The sequence below is a fragment of the Kockiozyma suomiensis genome, assembly GCF_038497685.1.
Source record: "Kockiozyma suomiensis strain NRRL Y-17356 unplaced genomic scaffold V2V93scaffold_2, whole genome shotgun sequence".
Lineage (NCBI taxonomy): Eukaryota > Fungi > Ascomycota > Lipomycetes > Lipomycetales > Lipomycetaceae > Kockiozyma > Kockiozyma suomiensis.
Window position 1 is genome coordinate 483,636 of NW_027117665.1, and position 17,607 is coordinate 501,242.

At 44.9% G+C, this 17,607-nt stretch overlaps 10 protein-coding genes across 10 annotated transcripts; 6 read left to right on the forward strand and 4 right to left on the reverse strand.

Annotated features, from left to right (window-relative positions):
* Nucleotides 1-314: 314 nt before the first annotated feature.
* On the reverse strand, nucleotides 315-2,826 carry V2V93DRAFT_364068 (MCM2/3/5 family-domain-containing protein). The gene is made up of 3 exons (XM_066908762.1): nucleotides 2,475-2,826; nucleotides 2,289-2,415; nucleotides 315-2,230 (listed from the first exon to the last, which is right to left on the reverse strand). Exons 1-3 carry the CDS (start codon nucleotides 2,615-2,617, stop codon nucleotides 353-355), a joined length of 2,148 nt encoding a protein of 715 aa, XP_066767863.1. The 5' UTR covers nucleotides 2,618-2,826; the 3' UTR covers nucleotides 315-352.
* Nucleotides 2,827-2,941: 115 nt separating this feature from the next.
* Nucleotides 2,942-5,844, forward strand: V2V93DRAFT_384180 (uncharacterized protein). The gene is made up of 3 exons (XM_066912211.1): nucleotides 2,942-3,609; nucleotides 3,663-5,548; nucleotides 5,604-5,844. Exons 1-3 carry the CDS (start codon nucleotides 3,069-3,071, stop codon nucleotides 5,652-5,654), a joined length of 2,478 nt encoding a protein of 825 aa, XP_066767864.1. The 5' UTR covers nucleotides 2,942-3,068; the 3' UTR covers nucleotides 5,655-5,844.
* Nucleotides 5,845-5,980: 136 nt separating this feature from the next.
* V2V93DRAFT_364071 (tRNA-guanine(15) transglycosylase-like protein) lies at nucleotides 5,981-7,717 on the forward strand. Its single transcript, XM_066908763.1, has 2 exons — nucleotides 5,981-6,306; nucleotides 6,367-7,717. Exons 1-2 carry the CDS (start codon nucleotides 6,072-6,074, stop codon nucleotides 7,629-7,631), a joined length of 1,500 nt encoding a protein of 499 aa, XP_066767865.1. The 5' UTR covers nucleotides 5,981-6,071; the 3' UTR covers nucleotides 7,632-7,717.
* On the reverse strand, nucleotides 7,664-8,363 carry V2V93DRAFT_364072 (transcription factor subunit Med10 of mediator complex-domain-containing protein). The gene has a single exon (XM_066908764.1). The coding sequence runs from the start codon at nucleotides 8,344-8,346 to the stop codon at nucleotides 7,858-7,860; it is 489 nt and encodes a 162-aa protein (XP_066767866.1). The 5' UTR covers nucleotides 8,347-8,363; the 3' UTR covers nucleotides 7,664-7,857.
* Nucleotides 8,364-9,196: 833 nt separating this feature from the next.
* V2V93DRAFT_311750 (uncharacterized protein) lies at nucleotides 9,197-9,941 on the forward strand (the record flags this gene model as incomplete). The annotated part of the gene is made up of 3 exons (XM_066907226.1): nucleotides 9,197-9,586; nucleotides 9,642-9,815; nucleotides 9,870-9,941. Coding segments are annotated over 3 exons (636 nt in total), but the record flags the coding sequence as incomplete, so codon positions are not given.
* A 122-nt stretch (nucleotides 9,942-10,063) lies between these two features.
* On the forward strand, nucleotides 10,064-11,409 carry V2V93DRAFT_116765 (uncharacterized protein). Its single transcript, XM_066906767.1, has 2 exons — nucleotides 10,064-11,248; nucleotides 11,307-11,409. The coding sequence occupies exons 1-2, from the start codon at nucleotides 10,415-10,417 to the stop codon at nucleotides 11,364-11,366; spliced, it is 894 nt and encodes a 297-aa protein (XP_066767868.1). The 5' UTR covers nucleotides 10,064-10,414; the 3' UTR covers nucleotides 11,367-11,409.
* V2V93DRAFT_364077 (thioredoxin-like protein) lies at nucleotides 11,250-12,268 on the reverse strand. Its single transcript, XM_066908765.1, has 4 exons — nucleotides 12,054-12,268; nucleotides 11,891-11,986; nucleotides 11,812-11,836; nucleotides 11,250-11,740 (listed from the first exon to the last, which is right to left on the reverse strand). Exons 1-4 carry the CDS (start codon nucleotides 12,196-12,198, stop codon nucleotides 11,452-11,454), a joined length of 555 nt encoding a protein of 184 aa, XP_066767869.1. The 5' UTR covers nucleotides 12,199-12,268; the 3' UTR covers nucleotides 11,250-11,451.
* Nucleotides 12,269-12,402: 134 nt separating this feature from the next.
* V2V93DRAFT_364079 (G10 protein) lies at nucleotides 12,403-13,048 on the forward strand. Its single transcript, XM_066908766.1, has one exon. The coding sequence runs from the start codon at nucleotides 12,428-12,430 to the stop codon at nucleotides 12,869-12,871; it is 444 nt and encodes a 147-aa protein (XP_066767870.1). The 5' UTR covers nucleotides 12,403-12,427; the 3' UTR covers nucleotides 12,872-13,048.
* V2V93DRAFT_364080 (fork head domain-containing protein) lies at nucleotides 12,969-15,519 on the reverse strand. The gene has a single exon (XM_066908767.1). It carries the CDS (start codon nucleotides 15,416-15,418, stop codon nucleotides 13,244-13,246), a length of 2,175 nt encoding a protein of 724 aa, XP_066767871.1. The 5' UTR covers nucleotides 15,419-15,519; the 3' UTR covers nucleotides 12,969-13,243.
* Nucleotides 15,520-15,672: 153 nt separating this feature from the next.
* V2V93DRAFT_364083 (restriction endonuclease type II-like protein) lies at nucleotides 15,673-17,545 on the forward strand. Its single transcript, XM_066908768.1, has 3 exons — nucleotides 15,673-16,459; nucleotides 16,515-16,674; nucleotides 16,745-17,545. Exons 1-3 carry the CDS (start codon nucleotides 16,111-16,113, stop codon nucleotides 17,256-17,258), a joined length of 1,023 nt encoding a protein of 340 aa, XP_066767872.1. The 5' UTR covers nucleotides 15,673-16,110; the 3' UTR covers nucleotides 17,259-17,545.
* Nucleotides 17,546-17,607: the final 62 nt, after the last annotated feature.

Sequence of the window (17,607 nt, forward strand, 5' to 3'; positions counted from 1 at the left end):
GTCATTATTTCTACAAAACAGTTATTCTCTATCATGTAGTCTGAAAGGACGTACTCCAATTAATTATCACCACTGAATCTTGGAATAAAATACATATACATAACGATAACGCCTAGCTCAAGTTACACATCAACCCCGGAATTACAAATCAAAGACGCAAAGAATCTTTACACAAAATTACAAAATCACAAAATCGCAACTGCCATTTTAGAAACCCACATACTCTGAGTTACACTCCAGTGCGATAAACGTTTGATCTCTGGTGTCTAAACTGGATAGTATCTCGGCGCTCTGCAATCATGAGCGCCTTGTCCAGAGCATGCTGAGAGTATTTTTTCTATGATTATAGCCGTTAGTAAATGATTGCGATCGATAAAGAAAAATCCTTAGTACTCACGCCATCGACAAATTCACGGACAAGAGTCTGATACGAAGTACTCCATCCAATTGGCAGTCTGCGTTTTAGCTCAACTTCAATTCTGTTGACCTGCTCTACTAGCTCAGTACGAGAACCAGCGCCTTGACCAACTGCATCCATGGTGGACGCAGAGAATAGTCGCAAGGCTTCATCCACATGCTCTTCTCTTGCAACTGGTGAAAGTTGAAGCTTGGCAAGTGATTCAGTAATACGAATGATGGCCTCAAGTTGACGAACGGTGATAGGAATACTCGACCGCTCGTTAGAGTCTTGTTCGACCTGGTGAACCTGCTTTCGGATTCCAACAAAATGACTAGACAGTTTCTCAGATGCTTCAGGAGACAGTCTTGGTGCGCATTTGGCTTTGCAATATGAAATATATCTTCTCATCTTCTCAATGGGAATTTCGCCTGCTTGCTCCTCTGTAGCTGCAGAGTATTGATTCATATGAATATTCATGACGTGCTTTGCAATAGATTGATCCTTTGACTCGTCATGTGCATCCTTAACGATGAAAATCATATCAAATCGAGACAAAATTGTGGTTTGAAAGTCTATATTTTCTCCCGGTGTCTTCATATCATCATAACGACCAAAGATAGGATTCGCAGCAGCAAGAACACTAGTGCGTGAGTTGAGAATCGTGGTAATTCCTGCCTTTGCAATCGAAATCGTTTGTTGCTCCATAGCCTCATGAATAGCGACACGATCCTCATCACGCATCTTGTCAAACTCATCAATACAGACGACACCGCCATCAGCCAAAACCATAGCACCGCCTTCGAGGTAGAACTCACGAGTCGTGCTGTCTCGCTGAACTGAGGCAGTCAAACCAGCGGCAGAGGAGCCTTTACCTGATGTATAAATAGCAATTGGTGATACCTTCTCCACGAATTTTAGAATCTGAGATTTGGCAGTACCCGGGTCACCGAGGAGAAGGACGTTAATATCACCGCGAAGTCTCATCTGGTCCGGTAGGATTTTCTTTGAGCCACCCATGAGCAAGCAAGCAATTGCCTTTTTAATATCAGTGTTACCATAGATCGATGGCGCAATACTGTTTGCAAAAATCTCATAGAGTCTGGGATGGCGGGAGAGAGCCAAGAATTCCTCTTCTTCTTCATCGGTGAAGGAAGCTGCTGCTTTGCTATTGTGATCGTGTTCAACCTGAAGACCTACAACGCGAACATAAGGATTTCGAATAGCAACGGCTTTTCCTGTTCCTCTTGAAGCTGCCTTGGATTGGTAAATAGAGTAAATTCCCATGATTGTGCATCGGCTACCAGGAACAACTTGGTTGGTCAAGTAGCGGTCTGCCGACAAAATGATGTGGCGAGGAATCTCTCCCACGGGAACCATATCGGGGGCCTCTTGCAGCTTCAGAATCTGTTGGTCAACGAACTGACACTTCTCATGAACAATAATATATGGATCTAAAGGGCAGTTTTTCTCTTCCATGACAGGAGGAGCGTCACAAGTGCGCGGCAATGTGACTCCGGCGAAACCACCTCCAACGAATAGCTTTTTAACATGTCGACAGGCTTTGCAGGTGAGATGAAGCATTGTAGCCTTTGAAGACAAGGTGGAAGCTCCGATAACAATACCAGGAATACGAATCAGTTTGGAGATATGAGTAGAGTCCAGATCACGGATAGGAAGAGGATTTGCGTTGGATGTCAAAATGACCTGGCAGTAAGGGACTTGTTTGCGAGATTCCTCCTCCATAGCCACTGTCTGATTTGTTTCGTCTGCATTTCCACTGTTGCCTGAAAATATCAACCGCCCTCCAACTTCTCTGGCGGCCGATTCAAACTGTTTTAAGGTTAACGACTAGAACCCGGAAAACTCGATCAAAGTAGAAAAAACGTACTAGCGGAAGCATATCGGCAGGCTCGTTGACTAATCTGTGGGCAAGTTCTTCATTGTACGAAATGAGGTGTGCCATCTCTACTGATAGACAAAATTTCTTGATAAGGAGATTTTCCCGCAAATTGTCACTGTTATAATTGCCGTTAGATAAAAGTATCAGATACGTTATAAAAATAAGCCATCTTACCGGTAAATAAAATCACTGTCGATTCTGAATTCTAAAATGAAATCTCTGAAGCTTTCTTCAATTTCCATGCGAGATTCATCGCCGGGGACTTCGCTGGGAGGCAGCACAGAAGCAGCGTACACCCGGGGCTGATCAAAAGACATAATTACTCTGGAAAACCTTTGCTAAGAGTATTAAATGAGCTCAATAAAACTTATGGGGTTGTCGGTGTATACGGACTGGAAGAAAGAAGGGCAGCTATAGAAAAGGGGATGAGGAAGCTAGGAGCAGATAAAGAAAGGGATGGCGCGAACTCGACGCGTTAACAGTGAAATAAAAAGATCGAAACGCGTCTAAATCGAAACTTTAATAGTTGACGCGACCAAGGCAAGATTGTGTTACCCGGCTCATTAGCCGCTGTAGCATGTGGCTGTGCGGCAACTTAAACTTACTTTGGTGGACCAGACACATTGTAGCAGAGAGCAGCTGTTTGTGCTTTCTATATTTGAGTCAGCAATTGTGTCCCTTTATATTTGTCCCTGCTTGGTGCTTACCATTGTTCAAGTCGGTGATTTGAGGCAATCTCAGGGTGATTGGGTTCGTGTTTTGCTATAGATGGCTTCATTGCCATCAAGGCCGCCGAGCGACGTCCCTGAGCAATATCAGAATGGAACCGCGATTAGCGATGGCAATCATAACCCTCAACTGACAGTTACTGATCCCAATGGCGAGAGAAGCTTGCCAATAAATGGAAAATCTTTTAATAAAGGGGAAAAGAATGGCCAGGGAGCTGAGTCAAATACTACTAGACTTAGTACAGATACGATGGCATCCGATAACTACACTGGTGTATCTCTGTATGCACCCAGTACTATCAGTCGGCCTCCCTCTCCTGGGCAAAAGGCGCTAAACGTAACTCCGGCTTCTCCAGCATTGTCATCTTCTGCTTTCTCGTATGACTCTGGACCGCTTTCTCCCACTCAGTCTATGGTGTCTCCGTCGAATCTTACACTGACTGCTCACTACAATGGGGGAAGTGAAAGTATAGGCGATGGAAGCGGCAGACGAGCATCGACGGCTAGTAGCACTTCGATGCTATCTTTGCGACGAGATCTATCGTCTCTAGGCTTCAATCAAAGTAGCATAGCCACTAATGGTATTATTCATTGTTCTTCAAGTGCGAACTTATTATACTGATCTCTCTTTTAGCTATCGCTACTCTCCTCAATTCTCCTAGTGCCCGCGCTGCTGCTTGGGGGCCAACTATTCGGGATATTCCACCAGTTATTCTTACGAATATAGATATTGTCGCACCCGAAGAGTTTGATGAATATATACACAGTGTCACTTCTGAATTTGAAAAGTACAGCGGGATTCGCGCTTCTGGTGGTGAAGGGTTTCAGAGTATACCATTTTCTCCTCGAAAAGAAGTTCCACCACGAGGAGATTCCTTGGCTAGTTTATCCGTTTCGTCACCTGCTGCATCTTCTTTGGTTGACTTGCTCGACAACCGACGTTTAAAACATTCTGGGAGTAATGGTACGAGTAAGAACGTCTCAGAGGATGGCAAAGTCAGACATCTGATACGACAAGAGCCAGAGCCAGTCACCCCGTTATCCACTATTCCTTCAGTTTATTTCGATACTAGTTTCAAATTAGAAAATCCTCGAATTTTTGACGTTGTTACCGAAAAATCTGAGATTCTATCCGCTCCTACTCCTTCTCCTTCTAGCCCGAGTACATCTATCACCGGTTCCCCATCTTCATCGATAGCCGATTCTTTGCTAGATCAGTCTCGCAGCCCGATAAGCCGAAAATCACTGGCAAATAACGCAATATTGCAAGAAAAACTCTCATGGTATCTCGATACTGTGGAGGTTCATTTGATCAACGAAATTTCAAAAGCTTCTCCTTCATTTTTTGCAGCATTGGGTGATTTGAGGAATTTGCACGTGGAAACGACAAGTGCAGTTAGCAAAATTTCTGGTCTGCGGGAGGATCTTCGGCGCGTTGACATGGAGCAAGCAGAAGTTGGACTAGAGATCGTACGGTTACAGAAGAGAAAAGAAAATGTGCACAAATTAGAACAGGCTGTTTTGCAGATGTCTTTAGTAACTGATATGTTAACCGAAGCAGAGGCTTTTTGGAACACCGATGACGCTGATGCGTGTTGGGATACTTCACTCAAAATTGACAAGATAATGGAAGGTCAAGTACCTTTATCTGAAGTACAAAAGGAACGCCCACAGTGCCAGTCCTGGCATTTTCCTCTCTCTGATTTGTCTAGAGTGCCAGGAATCTCTGCTGTGAAGGACCGGCAAGGAAATCTACGGAATCGAGTGATAAATGAATATCAGATCCGATTCACTAGTTGCTTGCTTGAGGATATCAGAAGGCATATGGCGTCAGTGCCAACTCAAGAGACGCTGGATCGTCTTAGTCGAACTTACACTAATTCAAAATTAAATCGCTCTGTTATGAGCCCGTCCGGTGCCCCGCCTCCAATCAACAACTCTTATCTCAATCTGCCTGCTCGCTTGAAGCCTGATGTGAGCTCTTATATGCTAGGCTTGGCAAAAATAAAGGCCGTGGATTCTGGTGTTCAGCGATATCGTGACGCGATCATGCGCGAAGTGAAGAATTTAATCAAACGAAATTTGCCGACCAATGCTAATGATGACACATCGTCGGTAGCAAGTAGTGCGACTGGACGAACTGCGTCTACTTCTCAAAAATCAGCAGCCTTAGAACGTACGCTGCGCGAGATGAGACCTCAGGAATTTGAGAATATGCTCGTTGATATTTTCACCGGAATATCTGAGCTTCTGCGACGACTATCTATGCATCAAAAGTTACTGCTGGATATTACTTCATCGATGGAGACATTTATCGATATTTCAGATTTGCTAACAAATGTCGCGGATATAACACAAGCACGAACGGTACGGCTGATCAACGTACGTCGAGATTTGAATGCATACACGGATCCTTCGTTGTTTGCAAGCTTTTACAATCTGAACAGAGTTTTCTTGGCCGAGTGTGAAGCAATCACGGGAAAATTTGGAAATGGACTCTTAAGCGTAGTGATGTCTTTGGTAAGTACATTCATCTTTCTCTTTGTTTTGAGCGGTGGCGCTAACTTTAGTCTAGCAACCACCTCCACCTCCACAACAGCAAGCTCCAGGTACAAGAGCATTGTAGAAGGTGTCCCTTTCGATCGCTGCCTGCGTTTTTGTCAGATTATATAGAGAAAATTATGCATTACTTCTGGGGGTGCCTTACGATACCTGTTAAATAAAAAAAAACAGGGTTTAGCTGGCGACATTAGGGATGCATATACTAGGACTTAGTTGGTTATAGGTGATAGAAAAATATATGTCTTTTAATGAGATCTTCATCCTTTTCTCAGGAAACAGATTGACTGCATAAGAGCTTTTTTTTTGTTTCTGTCTTAATATGTAAACCGAGCTTTTTGTTCTTATATTCAGGGGTAGATGAGTGGACACTAAAAGCTTAGATTCACACTTAAAAAATTCCCATCCATCAGCAGCTAGTACCACGTTGCGGTTTCCATTTATTCCTCAATTTCTCTCCGCCTAGCACGACAACTCATTTGAGATGGGGAACGAACCAGAACTTGCAGCAAATATCATGCAAAGTTTCAAGGTCTTACAGACTCTGCCCTGTTCGGCTGCAAGACTAGGATCATTCAAGGTCTCGAGGACGGTTGCGAACTCCATCCCGACGCCGAATTTCATACTGCCCACGTCAAGGGGAACTGTACCTCATTTGACTCCAGAAAATTTACAGAAACATGTTGATGTGCCAGCGCTCTTCATTGGCCTCGAGGATTGTACGAAACGCTTATAAGGTACACCATAACATATGTTGCATGCTAATCATTAATTTGTAGTTATCGACAAAGTTGAAATGAAGTCTCCTCTTTCATTATCTGAAACTAAAATCAGAAAGTACGTCTCAATCTTACCGCCAAGTAACCCTACGAGTCTACCAGTTCCTATATTCCTGTCTTCACGTCGCTCTAATCCGATTCCTACGTCGCAACCTAGTTCCGACAACACGCTTGCCGTCGTGACCAATGACGGCTTCCGGCAATTCTCAATTCGAGAATATTTCCATATGGTTTCACAAGTTAAGGATGAAAACATGGTCCTCTTGCCACCAATTGATTTGCCACTAATGCTGATTCCAAGCGGGGCACGAGGATCAGGTATCGCTGTTCGAAAATCGAAGAAAGTGGGAGGAAATCGTGCACGGAAGCTAGCAACAAGAAACGAACAGTGGAGCGCAGCTACCTTAAAGAAATTTTCCAAAGACATGCCTGTTTTGATTCCACTAATACCTGGTATTTCATACTCCCAGCAGCAGATTTATTTTGATTCTTTAATGGGTAAAGAAGCTGGGTCTACAAACAAAGATGTGATTGATGGACTGGTTGTATCTGACCTGTCTTCACCATTCCTGCCAGAATTGGACAGCACCACCGACGATGTTGCCGCCCTCGGACAGAAGGAAGACATGGAGCCGACACACGATCCATTACTCACTGTCGCCCGTACGATTGATTACAAGATGGTACCCGAGGAGCTAAAGGAGACTGTCAGATTGGATATGGCATACCAAAGAGGACCACATGAAGTCTTGCGAGCTATAGAAAGAGGCTCAGACTTGGTTTGCGGCGATTGGATTTCAAATGCAACTGATGCTGGAATGGGGTTCTCGTTCAAACTGCCAGAGGACGAAGCCTCTGTCCACGATGGGCACGAGAAAAAAGACTACGCTATTATCTTCTGGGACAATGAAAAGTATGCTACTGATATGTCACCTATCATAGAGGACTGTAAGTGTTACACTTGCATGTCACACCATAGAGCTTACATTGCGCATCTATTGAATGCAAGCGAGATGCTGGCGTGGACCCTGCTGCAAATCCACAACATTTACACGGCTAATGAATTCATGGTGTCAATTAGAAGAGCGATAAAAAACGGGTCGTTGACTACAGCCGCTACTTCTTTCAGTCATATGTACGTAGAACACATGACAGGTGCGAAGGTCAATGTTCCTAGAGCTCGAGGATACCAAGTCCGTCTGGCGGGAAATACAGATAAAAAATCGACTGAGAAAGGATTCAGGAATTTGTCTACAGGTGCATAAGCAGCAGAACTTGCGATATCCAAGTATTGCACTTTCGGCGATATAAATGGTTTATTTTAAAATATATTCTGATTATAATCATTTAATTAATCTCTCCCAGTATCAATGCAGTATATATGCCCCTTTTCAAACTCCAGCGCCAAAAGAAAATAAATCAAGCCAGACACGATGCAAATTTTGGTAAATTCGAGTCTCAAGAACGACATGCTAACAATAGAATAAAGCGTTATTCTGTTTTAAGATCACTCGGCTCATCTGGTTCGTCAACCTTCACCTTCGGAAAGCTAGGGCCGGTGTTTTCAATCGCTAAATCAACCTCTTTTGTCAGCTCAGGATATGTTTGTTTGATCTGTTCTGCCAATTCATCTCTGAAATCTCTCATCGCATGCATCTTGCCATTGACGAACTGATTCTGCTTGCTCAGTAACTCGACGAATTCGCGAGTATAAACTTTAGGATTCCGACCGTCTTCAATATACTGAATTATCTCTCTTGGCACAAGGACATCTGAAATTGTGCGCTTTGAAGCTTCGTCAAGTGTGGATAGTTGCGCAGTCAAGAGGTTGACACGGGCAACTACCGCATCTTTGCTGTGAGAAACTGATTCGTAGTCGTGAATTCCAATGGCAAGCTCAAGAATGGTCTCAATAATATGTCGTAATCTATCTTCAAGCTCTTGCAGCTCTGGGGTGGTGGGAAAATCGACTCCCGACATTATCAAGTATTGTCGCTCTAAATGCAAGAATTTATATTTGAGTGAAACAAGGAATTCACAATCATAGTAGATCACGTGATAATAGTTGCTATGGTAACCGTTACAATCTGTGATGCGAGATAATGTAAACAAACCAGCGCTATCGTGGCGTGCGGCAGCGGCCTTTTCACCGCACGCCCTTTTCACTTCATGAACCTTGCATATATAACTGATTAATAGATAAAGCTGAGTTGATTTAGATCATAAAAAAAATCTTGCTTTGTTTGTGTCTAAGGAAAAGGTATGGAATACCCTTAAAATCATAGACAATGAGCAGACAAAGAAGAGAAGTGATGTCCAAAGAAGAGCTGAGTATGGGTTCCCTGACAAAAAAAAGACCTAATATCTGCAAGATGTCTACAGATTCAGCCTCAAATCAAACCTTTCTGAGCTAACAGTAGGAATAGGGTGTTATCTACTGGACCTTGAGAATCGATCAATGACACATCAGATACCAGTAGATCCTCCTCCGGTACCAACACACAAGCACTCAAGTCACTCGCTACATAGACTCAATGAATTTGGATCAAGGGAGAAAAGCAATAGGCGAAACTTTGGAAATGAACGTCACGAAAACATCCCTTTTTATTCATCAAAAGGTGATATGCATGATGGCCATCTCAAATCGGGCGCAAGACAGCAAGCGTCAACTTCAGTAGCTCACTCCTCATCATCCTCCATAAGCTCTGAGACCCATTTTCATGATCAGTCATACTATCACAAACACAGCTACAAGTCAAGTAGTGGGTCAGATGGTTTCCTGCCTCCTGATAATGGCCATCAGCGTCGTGAACCTCAGCGGCGACAGGCAAAACCTCTGCCATTGATTCATTTTCCTCCGGATCATCCATATTACCAAGGTGTTCCACTTAATCCAGGTTCTAATCTTGAGTCTCAAAATCGATCTCATTTTAACAATATATGTTCTATGTGTCGGAGGCCACTATCAACTTCCAAAACTGTGTTAAAAGCATTGGGAAACAAATATCATCCTGAATGCTTTCAGTGCTCGCATTGTGCTTTATCTCTGGAGCATGCAGCATTCTTTCCACACGAAGGCAAAGTATATTGCCATTTGGACTATCATGAGCTATTCTCGCCTCGGTGTAATCATTGCAACACGCCAATCGAAGGAGAGGTTGTTAACGCTATGGGTAAAGCTTATCATGTTGGCCATTTCTTTTGCGCGGGATGCAGCGAAGTGAGTGGTAAAAGTATATTAGTATAATGCTTCAGTCAAGTTAACAGCATTATAGTCTTTTTCTGCTTCATCATTATATCATGCACGCGACAACTACGCATGGTGCCACGATTGCTTCAACAATAGATACTTGACCAAATGCTGGAAATGTAGCCAGGCGATTGCGGAAGGCGACGTCATCATCAAGGTGCTCGGCAGAGAGTGGTGCGCCAGTTGCTTTGCGTGTGAAGTAAGTATCTTGCAAAGATTTCAATTCTAGCGAACTGTCGTATTGATCTAGCAGTATAGGAATGCGCCACACCGTTTGGTGATGATGGATTCGTCTTACGAGATGATGGAACACTTGTTTGCATGAGGTGCGAGGAATTGAGATTGAAGCGAAACGTATACGCTCTTTAGTATTCGCATTCTCTATTTTTCTTTGTATTAAAAGTCGTTTAACTGTTAGTTTGGAACTTGTATGATCACGGGATTTTTTGTTAATTTTAGTTTGGCGAGGTTTGTTGGGAACCTTCTGTTTAGTGCCTTTATGATGGTTTGTCCACGACATCTAGATATGGTTTACCTGATATTCATGAACTACTTTCGTATGAATCTGATTTAATCCTGTAATACAGATTAATTGATGCTTATATGCATGACTTAGTTGATAAAGCTTTCTTGTACTAGGCATAGGCTTTAAACTATCTGACACATAATCTGAAGTAAGTAGTTGCGATCATCTCAGACGTCTCTTCGGAGTAGGGTTAAAAAAATCAAAAACGATTCGAGTGAATTCTGATTGTACAGCAATCTTCAGCTCGAGAACAATACGAGTCAAAATCCAATATGGGGAAAATCCAATTGGTCCGAGATATTTCGCGGACTACTTTCATTAAAGACTTTTTACAGGAAAGTATACCGTGCGTATTTAAATCACAATTCAGCCATCTACCTGCCCTGACCAGATGGGTCCGGCCGGAGAAGGATGATTTTAGTGGCCAAGAGAGATCTAGACAGGCGCTGAGAATAGACCATTTTTTGCGCTTGATTAGTGAGAATGGACGGGATCCATTTGTTGATGTAGAGACTGGACGGTTCAATCCTGATGTCCAAAGACTCGTCGAAGGACAATTTACATCTCCTATGCAAACGGTTAGCCAACAAACTGATTTTACGAGAACGGAGATCCCGCTTTCTTTATTTCTCAAGATACATTCCGCGGTTCCGGAAAGCTTACCAGAGAGCATGAGAAATATATATCTTGCGCAAACTCCTCTATTAGAATCACTGCCTGCGCTGAAGTCGGATTTCTTGCCTCTGCCGAAATATCTTCCGGCTGAAGCTGAAAAGCATGTTTATGGATGCAGTGCTTGGATTGGACGAAATACATACACTCCGCGACACTTTGACCCGAATGAGAATTTATATGTTATGATTGCAGGTAGGAAGAAGATAACATTATGGGAACCAGAGTATAATACCAAAGATCTAAACACGTCGGACATGGAGAAACTCAACAAGAATAGAAAGAAGGGAATACTGGGGAACAGAAACTTTGGAGCAGCAAAAGATGGGGAGGTCGAATACGGGCACTGCGTGCTAGAGCCTGGAGATGGGCTCTTTATTCCAGAAAGATGGTGGCATGAAGTGGCAAGCATCGAAGAAGAATTTACAGCAAGTGTACGGCTATTTTTTTATTGGCTCTGCATCAAGCGCAATGCTGACACGAATATTTTAGGTTAATTGGTGGTTCAAAGAACCGTATGAGAATGATAAGATTACTCCAATAGAACATTGATTCCAATGACACAAAATTGCTGATGTATCAATGCCTGATAAAAGCGGTTTGCTCTTGTGACAAAATTTGATCTGACTGCCCAGCTTTATTCCGACTCCGACTCTTTTACGCGTTCGATAGCAAAACTCTTACCAACCTTGCTTTTGAATTCAGTAATTAACCGTCCCGTGCCATGAAGCAGCCGAATTTCATCGCCGCCACCGAGACTCTTGCCGCCCACAAAGACATTTGGCACGGTTCTGCGGCCCGAGATTTCGAGTAGAGCATCTTGAATTGCCGGTCCGTGAGGGTCAAGGTCAAGTTCCTTGATGAGTGGCTCAGGGCTTATCTTGTAATGCATTTTGAGGAGGTTCTTAACGAAGCGAGAGTGAGGGCTGTTAATAGGAGAAACGTCAGATCGAATACTACAATACGTCAATTAGTCAATAAGATTGCTACAAATTACCAATAAGACTTTGAGAAAACGACAACTAGAATTACATATTAGCATTATAAAACCCAAAAATATGACGAAATTGGCGTACCGGGTGAGCGTAGCAGCAGACTGCGGATCTCATCAAGAGGTTCATAATTGCCGCCTGATGATTGAGCCATTTCAGAGGCCAAAGCCTTATTGCGAACTAGAACAAAAAAACTGGTCAGAATAAAAGTCCTCTTAATCTAAAGAGCGTAGGAGGAGCTTCGTACTAGCTTTGAAATCAGGAACTACGTAGCCGTAATCATTGTCAGAGCCATCGCTTGCGGCTCGACGATAGACGATATAAAAAAGCACTAACGCAGATGCACAAATCAAGAACAACAAGCGCTTTTTTCTCGTGGCAGGGTTAATCATCGCGATATTTATTCAGATAACAGGAGACTATGCGCAAAAGACAAGATGACGCCTATCCGGTTGCCGCTTCTGTACCGGCTGCAGGGGCTGCGTGGGAGCGACACTTAAGTTATCAAACGCACGCGTTTCGTGTTTATCATCACGGCTCTATTCCACGTTAGGAGATGTACTACCTATTTCTGGCTGTGTCTATCCCGCTTTATACTCCACACACCCATACTCACAGAAAATGCCACGCGTTCGTACCCAACGCACAAAGAAGCCACCAGAAGGGTTTGCAGACATTGAAGACACCTTGCTCGACTTCGCAAATCGTCTCAAAGATATAGAGACCACTCCTCATGAGGGCAAACGCAAAAATGAATCGCTGTGGCCCGTTTTCCAGATCACTCATCAACGTTCCAGATATATTTACGACTTATTCTATTCCAGAGAAGCAATTTCCTCAGAGCTCTATCAGTGGCTACTAAAGCAAGGATACGCGGATGGCAATTTGATTGCAAAGTGGAAGAAGCAAGGTTACGAAAAGCTATGCTGTCTGAGATGTATTCAGGCAAAGGAGAACAACTTCAACGCTACTTGTATATGCAGAGTGCCAAAGGCGAAGATGGCCAAGGATAAGGTGGTGGAGTGTGTGACCTGTGGCTGCCATGGATGTGCTAGTTCTGACTAGGCTTTGCCAATGTTCGAGTTCGGCGATATGATGAAATCAAGTGGTGGGTGTACGATAGCATAAAAGTTGTAAGATACTGCCATGTCGTAGCGGAATGTTTTCATTGGGAGCTCTCGATTTGAATCTATTTAAAATTTATAGTACTGATCATATAATAAACAGATTTCACAAGGATAATAATTATACAAACTCTCATATCATACACTGACTCACATTTAAACATATTAATAATCACGAAAAAACTCCACCTAACGCGGTCAAAAATATTAAAGCTCCACATATAGTATAACGCAATAAAACCCAAGAATAGTAATCAGACAACTTAACAAAAAAAAAACTACCGGTTCAATCAAAGAAAGTCTATATCAAAAACTAGAACGTCATAGTCCTAAACATCCCATGCGATCGCATCCCATATACGTCCTCGCTATCATCTCCAGCACGCTGACGCTGCCGTGAGTCCTCAAGAGACTGATTCATTTCAGTGGTAGCAGTGACATTAGTTTTCGCAGCAAAGTTTAGCGGATGTCCTTGCGCGAGAGCCTCCTTCGCGCGATTTATCTCGACTGCTCGCTGAACTACACCGCATACATCAACTCCAAAGACCTCAACGCCCAATGCAGAGTCGTGCCGCTTTTCACTCTGCAAGTCATCTTCGGTATCGGCGTCACTACTTCGTCGATCGGAATCAAGCATGCTGCTACCATTTCGTCGCCCATAGTAGAAGAAATCGTCAAAGAAAAATTGCGGACGAGTCTTTGTGCCGCGCTTATCCGGCGACGACCCAAATCTCAGTAGATCGTCATCTTCGTCATTGAGCGAAATAGGACCCGAGCCCATTTGCTGTTGGAGTAACGCATGAGCAGGAACCACAGGCGACCCCGATTCATTGAACGTGAAGGTTGAGTGTGCAAGTAATTTGCGCTGAGGTGACATAAATTGCTGATGATGTTGACGAATATATATTGGCGAGCCGAAAGGTGAGGTTCCAGCTTGGTGCTGAGGTCTTAGTGGAGAGTAGGTGGTTGATTCATGGGACAGCTGTTTTTGCGGTGTACTATTCCTCAGCGGCGACTGCGCAAAAGGTTGGTTACTTGGTTGCAGAGGCGCCGTTGCGGGTGCGTTAAAATAGAGACCGCTGGGGTCATCTCTCGGCACCATAAGTGAGCCAACAACGGGAGAGGTCATTAGCCGTACATGAGCGCGATGATTTCGCAGCGAGGTATTTGGAGAATTTGATAGCAAAGACTGCTGATCGACGTACGAGGTTCTGCCATCAGCTCGTAGTACATCTTCCTCGTCTTCGTAAAAAATATCGACGTCATCATCGTCAGTGTCAAGAGCATCATGGGAAGAGTCAACCGACAGAGGAAAGCTACTTTGGCGACCAGAGCCAGACTGGAACTGCTTTTGTTGCCGTGCCACCGCGGCTGACTTTGTGTTTGCTGTTGTCCGACGCGTCGATTTAGCCTTTTTATCGATGAAGCTCGGGACAGGTAGTAGAAAAGATCTTGAATTAGGATCACCAGTAGCAGGAGTAGAAGGAAGACCTGAAAAAGGAGAAGAGGAAGACGCGAAGGACAAGTCAGGAGCCGCGCTCGACGAAGAGATTGATAATGACGCGTTAGACTGCGAGGCAGGACGCATAGGAGTAGCAAATTCATTTTTGACCATTTGTGGCAGAGGCGGATGCTGAGTTGCTGACGCGTCTGAATACGCGTCTGCTGAAGAGCGAGCACGCTTTACCACAATATCGGGAGATGATGATAGAGCGTTATCTGCGATGCGCTTCGAAGGTGGCTGTAAGACGGAGGATTCTGACTTGGACGCGCGTGCAATGGCTAGCGATGGAGTTGCAGAAGACGCGCCAAGCGAGGATGAGGTTGACGAAAGAGCCTTGCGAGGACGAGTCTTCATAAAAAGATACTGGGAGTCTGGTTCGACAATCCAGTAGTTGCCTTTTCCCGGGTCGTCTTTGGGTCGCTCTTGCTTTGAAAAAGCTTTATTGAGTGAGAGATTGTGACGGATAGAATTCTGCCAGCCCTGATCACAAGAACGGTAATAGACAAAGGTATCGTTGATCCACTTGTATATTTGCGCAAGAGTTAGGCGGCGGTTGGGAGCGCGTAGAATGGCCATTCCAATGAGGGTCGCGTATGAGAACGGCGGCTTCTCGCCGTCGTCGTCGATCGCAGGCATAAGGTGGGGCGGTGGAATCTCAACTGCGGGCGATGGATCGTCATTCTCTTTTGCAGAAGAATACGACGCGATGGACGAGAGTGAGGGCGTCGCGAGTATGTGTTGAGCAGCAGCAGCAGTAGCGTTCGAGGCCAGCGCGGGCTGAGGCTGAGGTTGAGGACGCTTGACGGGCGCGGGCGGAGGGCGGTGAGGGACGTTTACAGAGACGGAGGAGAGCGGTGGTGGCGGTAGATGGACGGAAGAGAGAGAACGCATCATGTTGTGAGAAGAGGGAGCGCGGATGGTTGTCGACGACAGAGAAGAGGACTGTCCCCGTCGCGCGAGCTTCGAAGGCGAGCGCTGCTGCATTTTGCCGGAAGGCTGTATAGCAGCTGAGAGGGTGCGAGTGGCTAACACAAGGTTAGAGATGGGCAGAGGGCAGTCGGGGAGTTGAGGGAGGGGAGAATAGATGTAGAAAAAAGAGAAAGAAGAGAAAGAAGAAGTGGAAGAGAAGTGGAAGGGAACGCGGCGGCAGATGCTCGTGTCTCGAATAGAGTTTGTCTGCGTGCCAGCACGCGCGCCGGACCCGTGCCAAATCGGCGACTTGTCAACAAACCACGCGTCTATTGCGCGCCCTTGTCTTCTGCTGCTGATGGCAAGGACTAGACACTAGATATGACCGATTTATTTTTGCTCTGAATAGGACGTGTCGATTTCGCAACTAGAGCAGTACAGAACCAGGCTTCTGAGATAATCTCTGCGGCATCGAGCGATGTGATAGGGTCCCAGATAAATTTCGGTACCACATTCCTCCCGTCAACCCTAAACATATCTCTGAGCCTGCTCTCATTTCGGTGCCTCGCCGCCAGGAACATCGTCCGAGTCATTAGTTATCTCATCAATCTAATATTTTACTTTCTAGTTGTAGATTCCCGCTCGGCGGTACTCGCGTTATCGAATGCACGTGTTACGTCTCTAGCTTCATTGTCTCTTCCCAGCGCCGCTTCATCCATACTATCTCATCCGTACAGTTCTCTTCTTATCCACCTTCCGCATGCGCAATGGGCGACGTCGATCACGACTACTTCGCCGACGACGCAGCTGAGCTGGCAGACCTAGTCAACGCCGAGCGCGAGTCTGCCTCTTTGCGTCGTCCTCAAGCCGCATCTCTTCCTCAACAGCCTACATCGTCTGCATCGTCTACATCCACTCCCCAGCCGCCTCGAACGACGCCGCAGCAACCAGTTCCCAAGCTAGTAGCCGCAGGCACAATCCTCGTTAATCGCAGACAGGAAGGCAATCCGCTTCTGCAGCATATCAAAGGCGCTTCGTGGGAGATCGCTGATATCACACCAGACTACGTCCCAGCTGAAAACGTAGCCATTCTCTTCCTCAGTCTCAAATACCACCGTACATACTCCGTCTCAATTAATGATTCATTTTTGTATCTAATTTGATGAATTAGGTTTACATCCCGAATACATTTTCAACCGCATGAATAAAATGGGGCAGTACAAGAATCGCATACTACTTGTCGTTGTCGACATTGAAAACCATGAGGAATCGATCAAGAGTCTCTCAAAAGCAGCCGTCGTCAAAGAGATGACGATCCTTCTCGCCTGGTCGTAGGTTCCTTCTCCTTTTTAGGCTTTTTTTGATCCAGTGTCTGTATGCGTCTTATACTAACAGATCAAGTCCTCGCGAAGCTGGCACCTACGTGGCTCTCTTCCGACGCCTTTACAAGGTTTCGCCAACTGCGATACAAGGCAAAAAAGACAGCGACTACAACAAGCAAATCGTCGAAGTTTTACGATCTATACCTCGCGTAAACAAAACTGACGCGGCCAATCTCATTGCCTACTTTGGATCTGTTGCAGGAGCAGTCGACGATTTTGGCAATTCTCTTCACAATATTCCTGGCTGGGGTGACCAGAAAATCAGACGCTTCAAGCAAGCTATAAATGAGCCTTTTGTTGTTAAGAATAATAACGCTGCGGCCGCTTACCGAAAGAAAGCTCTCGAGACTTACTCAACTTCTAAGCGCAGTTCCGCTCAAATACAACCACAACCAGAAAATGAAGAAGGCAATGAGCATGAGAGTTTTCAGACAGAAGCAGGAAGAAAGCGGGCTGCAGCCCAGCCGATAATACGAGATGCTAACAGCAGGGCATTTGCCGAGGGAATGGCACGCATCAGAGACGAGCGATAGCTGTAGCTTTCTCATCAAAATGCACTCGGCAATGATTACCGCCAGCAATGTTGCCGGTGCACCTATACTTGTTTGATTCTCGTGTAAAATTATCATCGCAGATGCTGAACAAACTGTACGCTGAAGACCTGGGTCTGCTTGCGATCATTGTAGCTGGCTCTCAGAGATCTCTTAGATCTGTGTGTGCGTTACTTGCACACATTAAAAATGCGCTTAGCTTCTGTAAGCGCAAGAAGCTGAATGCATTATTTGTATCTATAATCACTCTAGCAATCCACCCCGTAGAGACAACAGAATTTTCCATGTGTAATGATCTAACTTCTGAACAATGACCGCCTACGCAGCGACA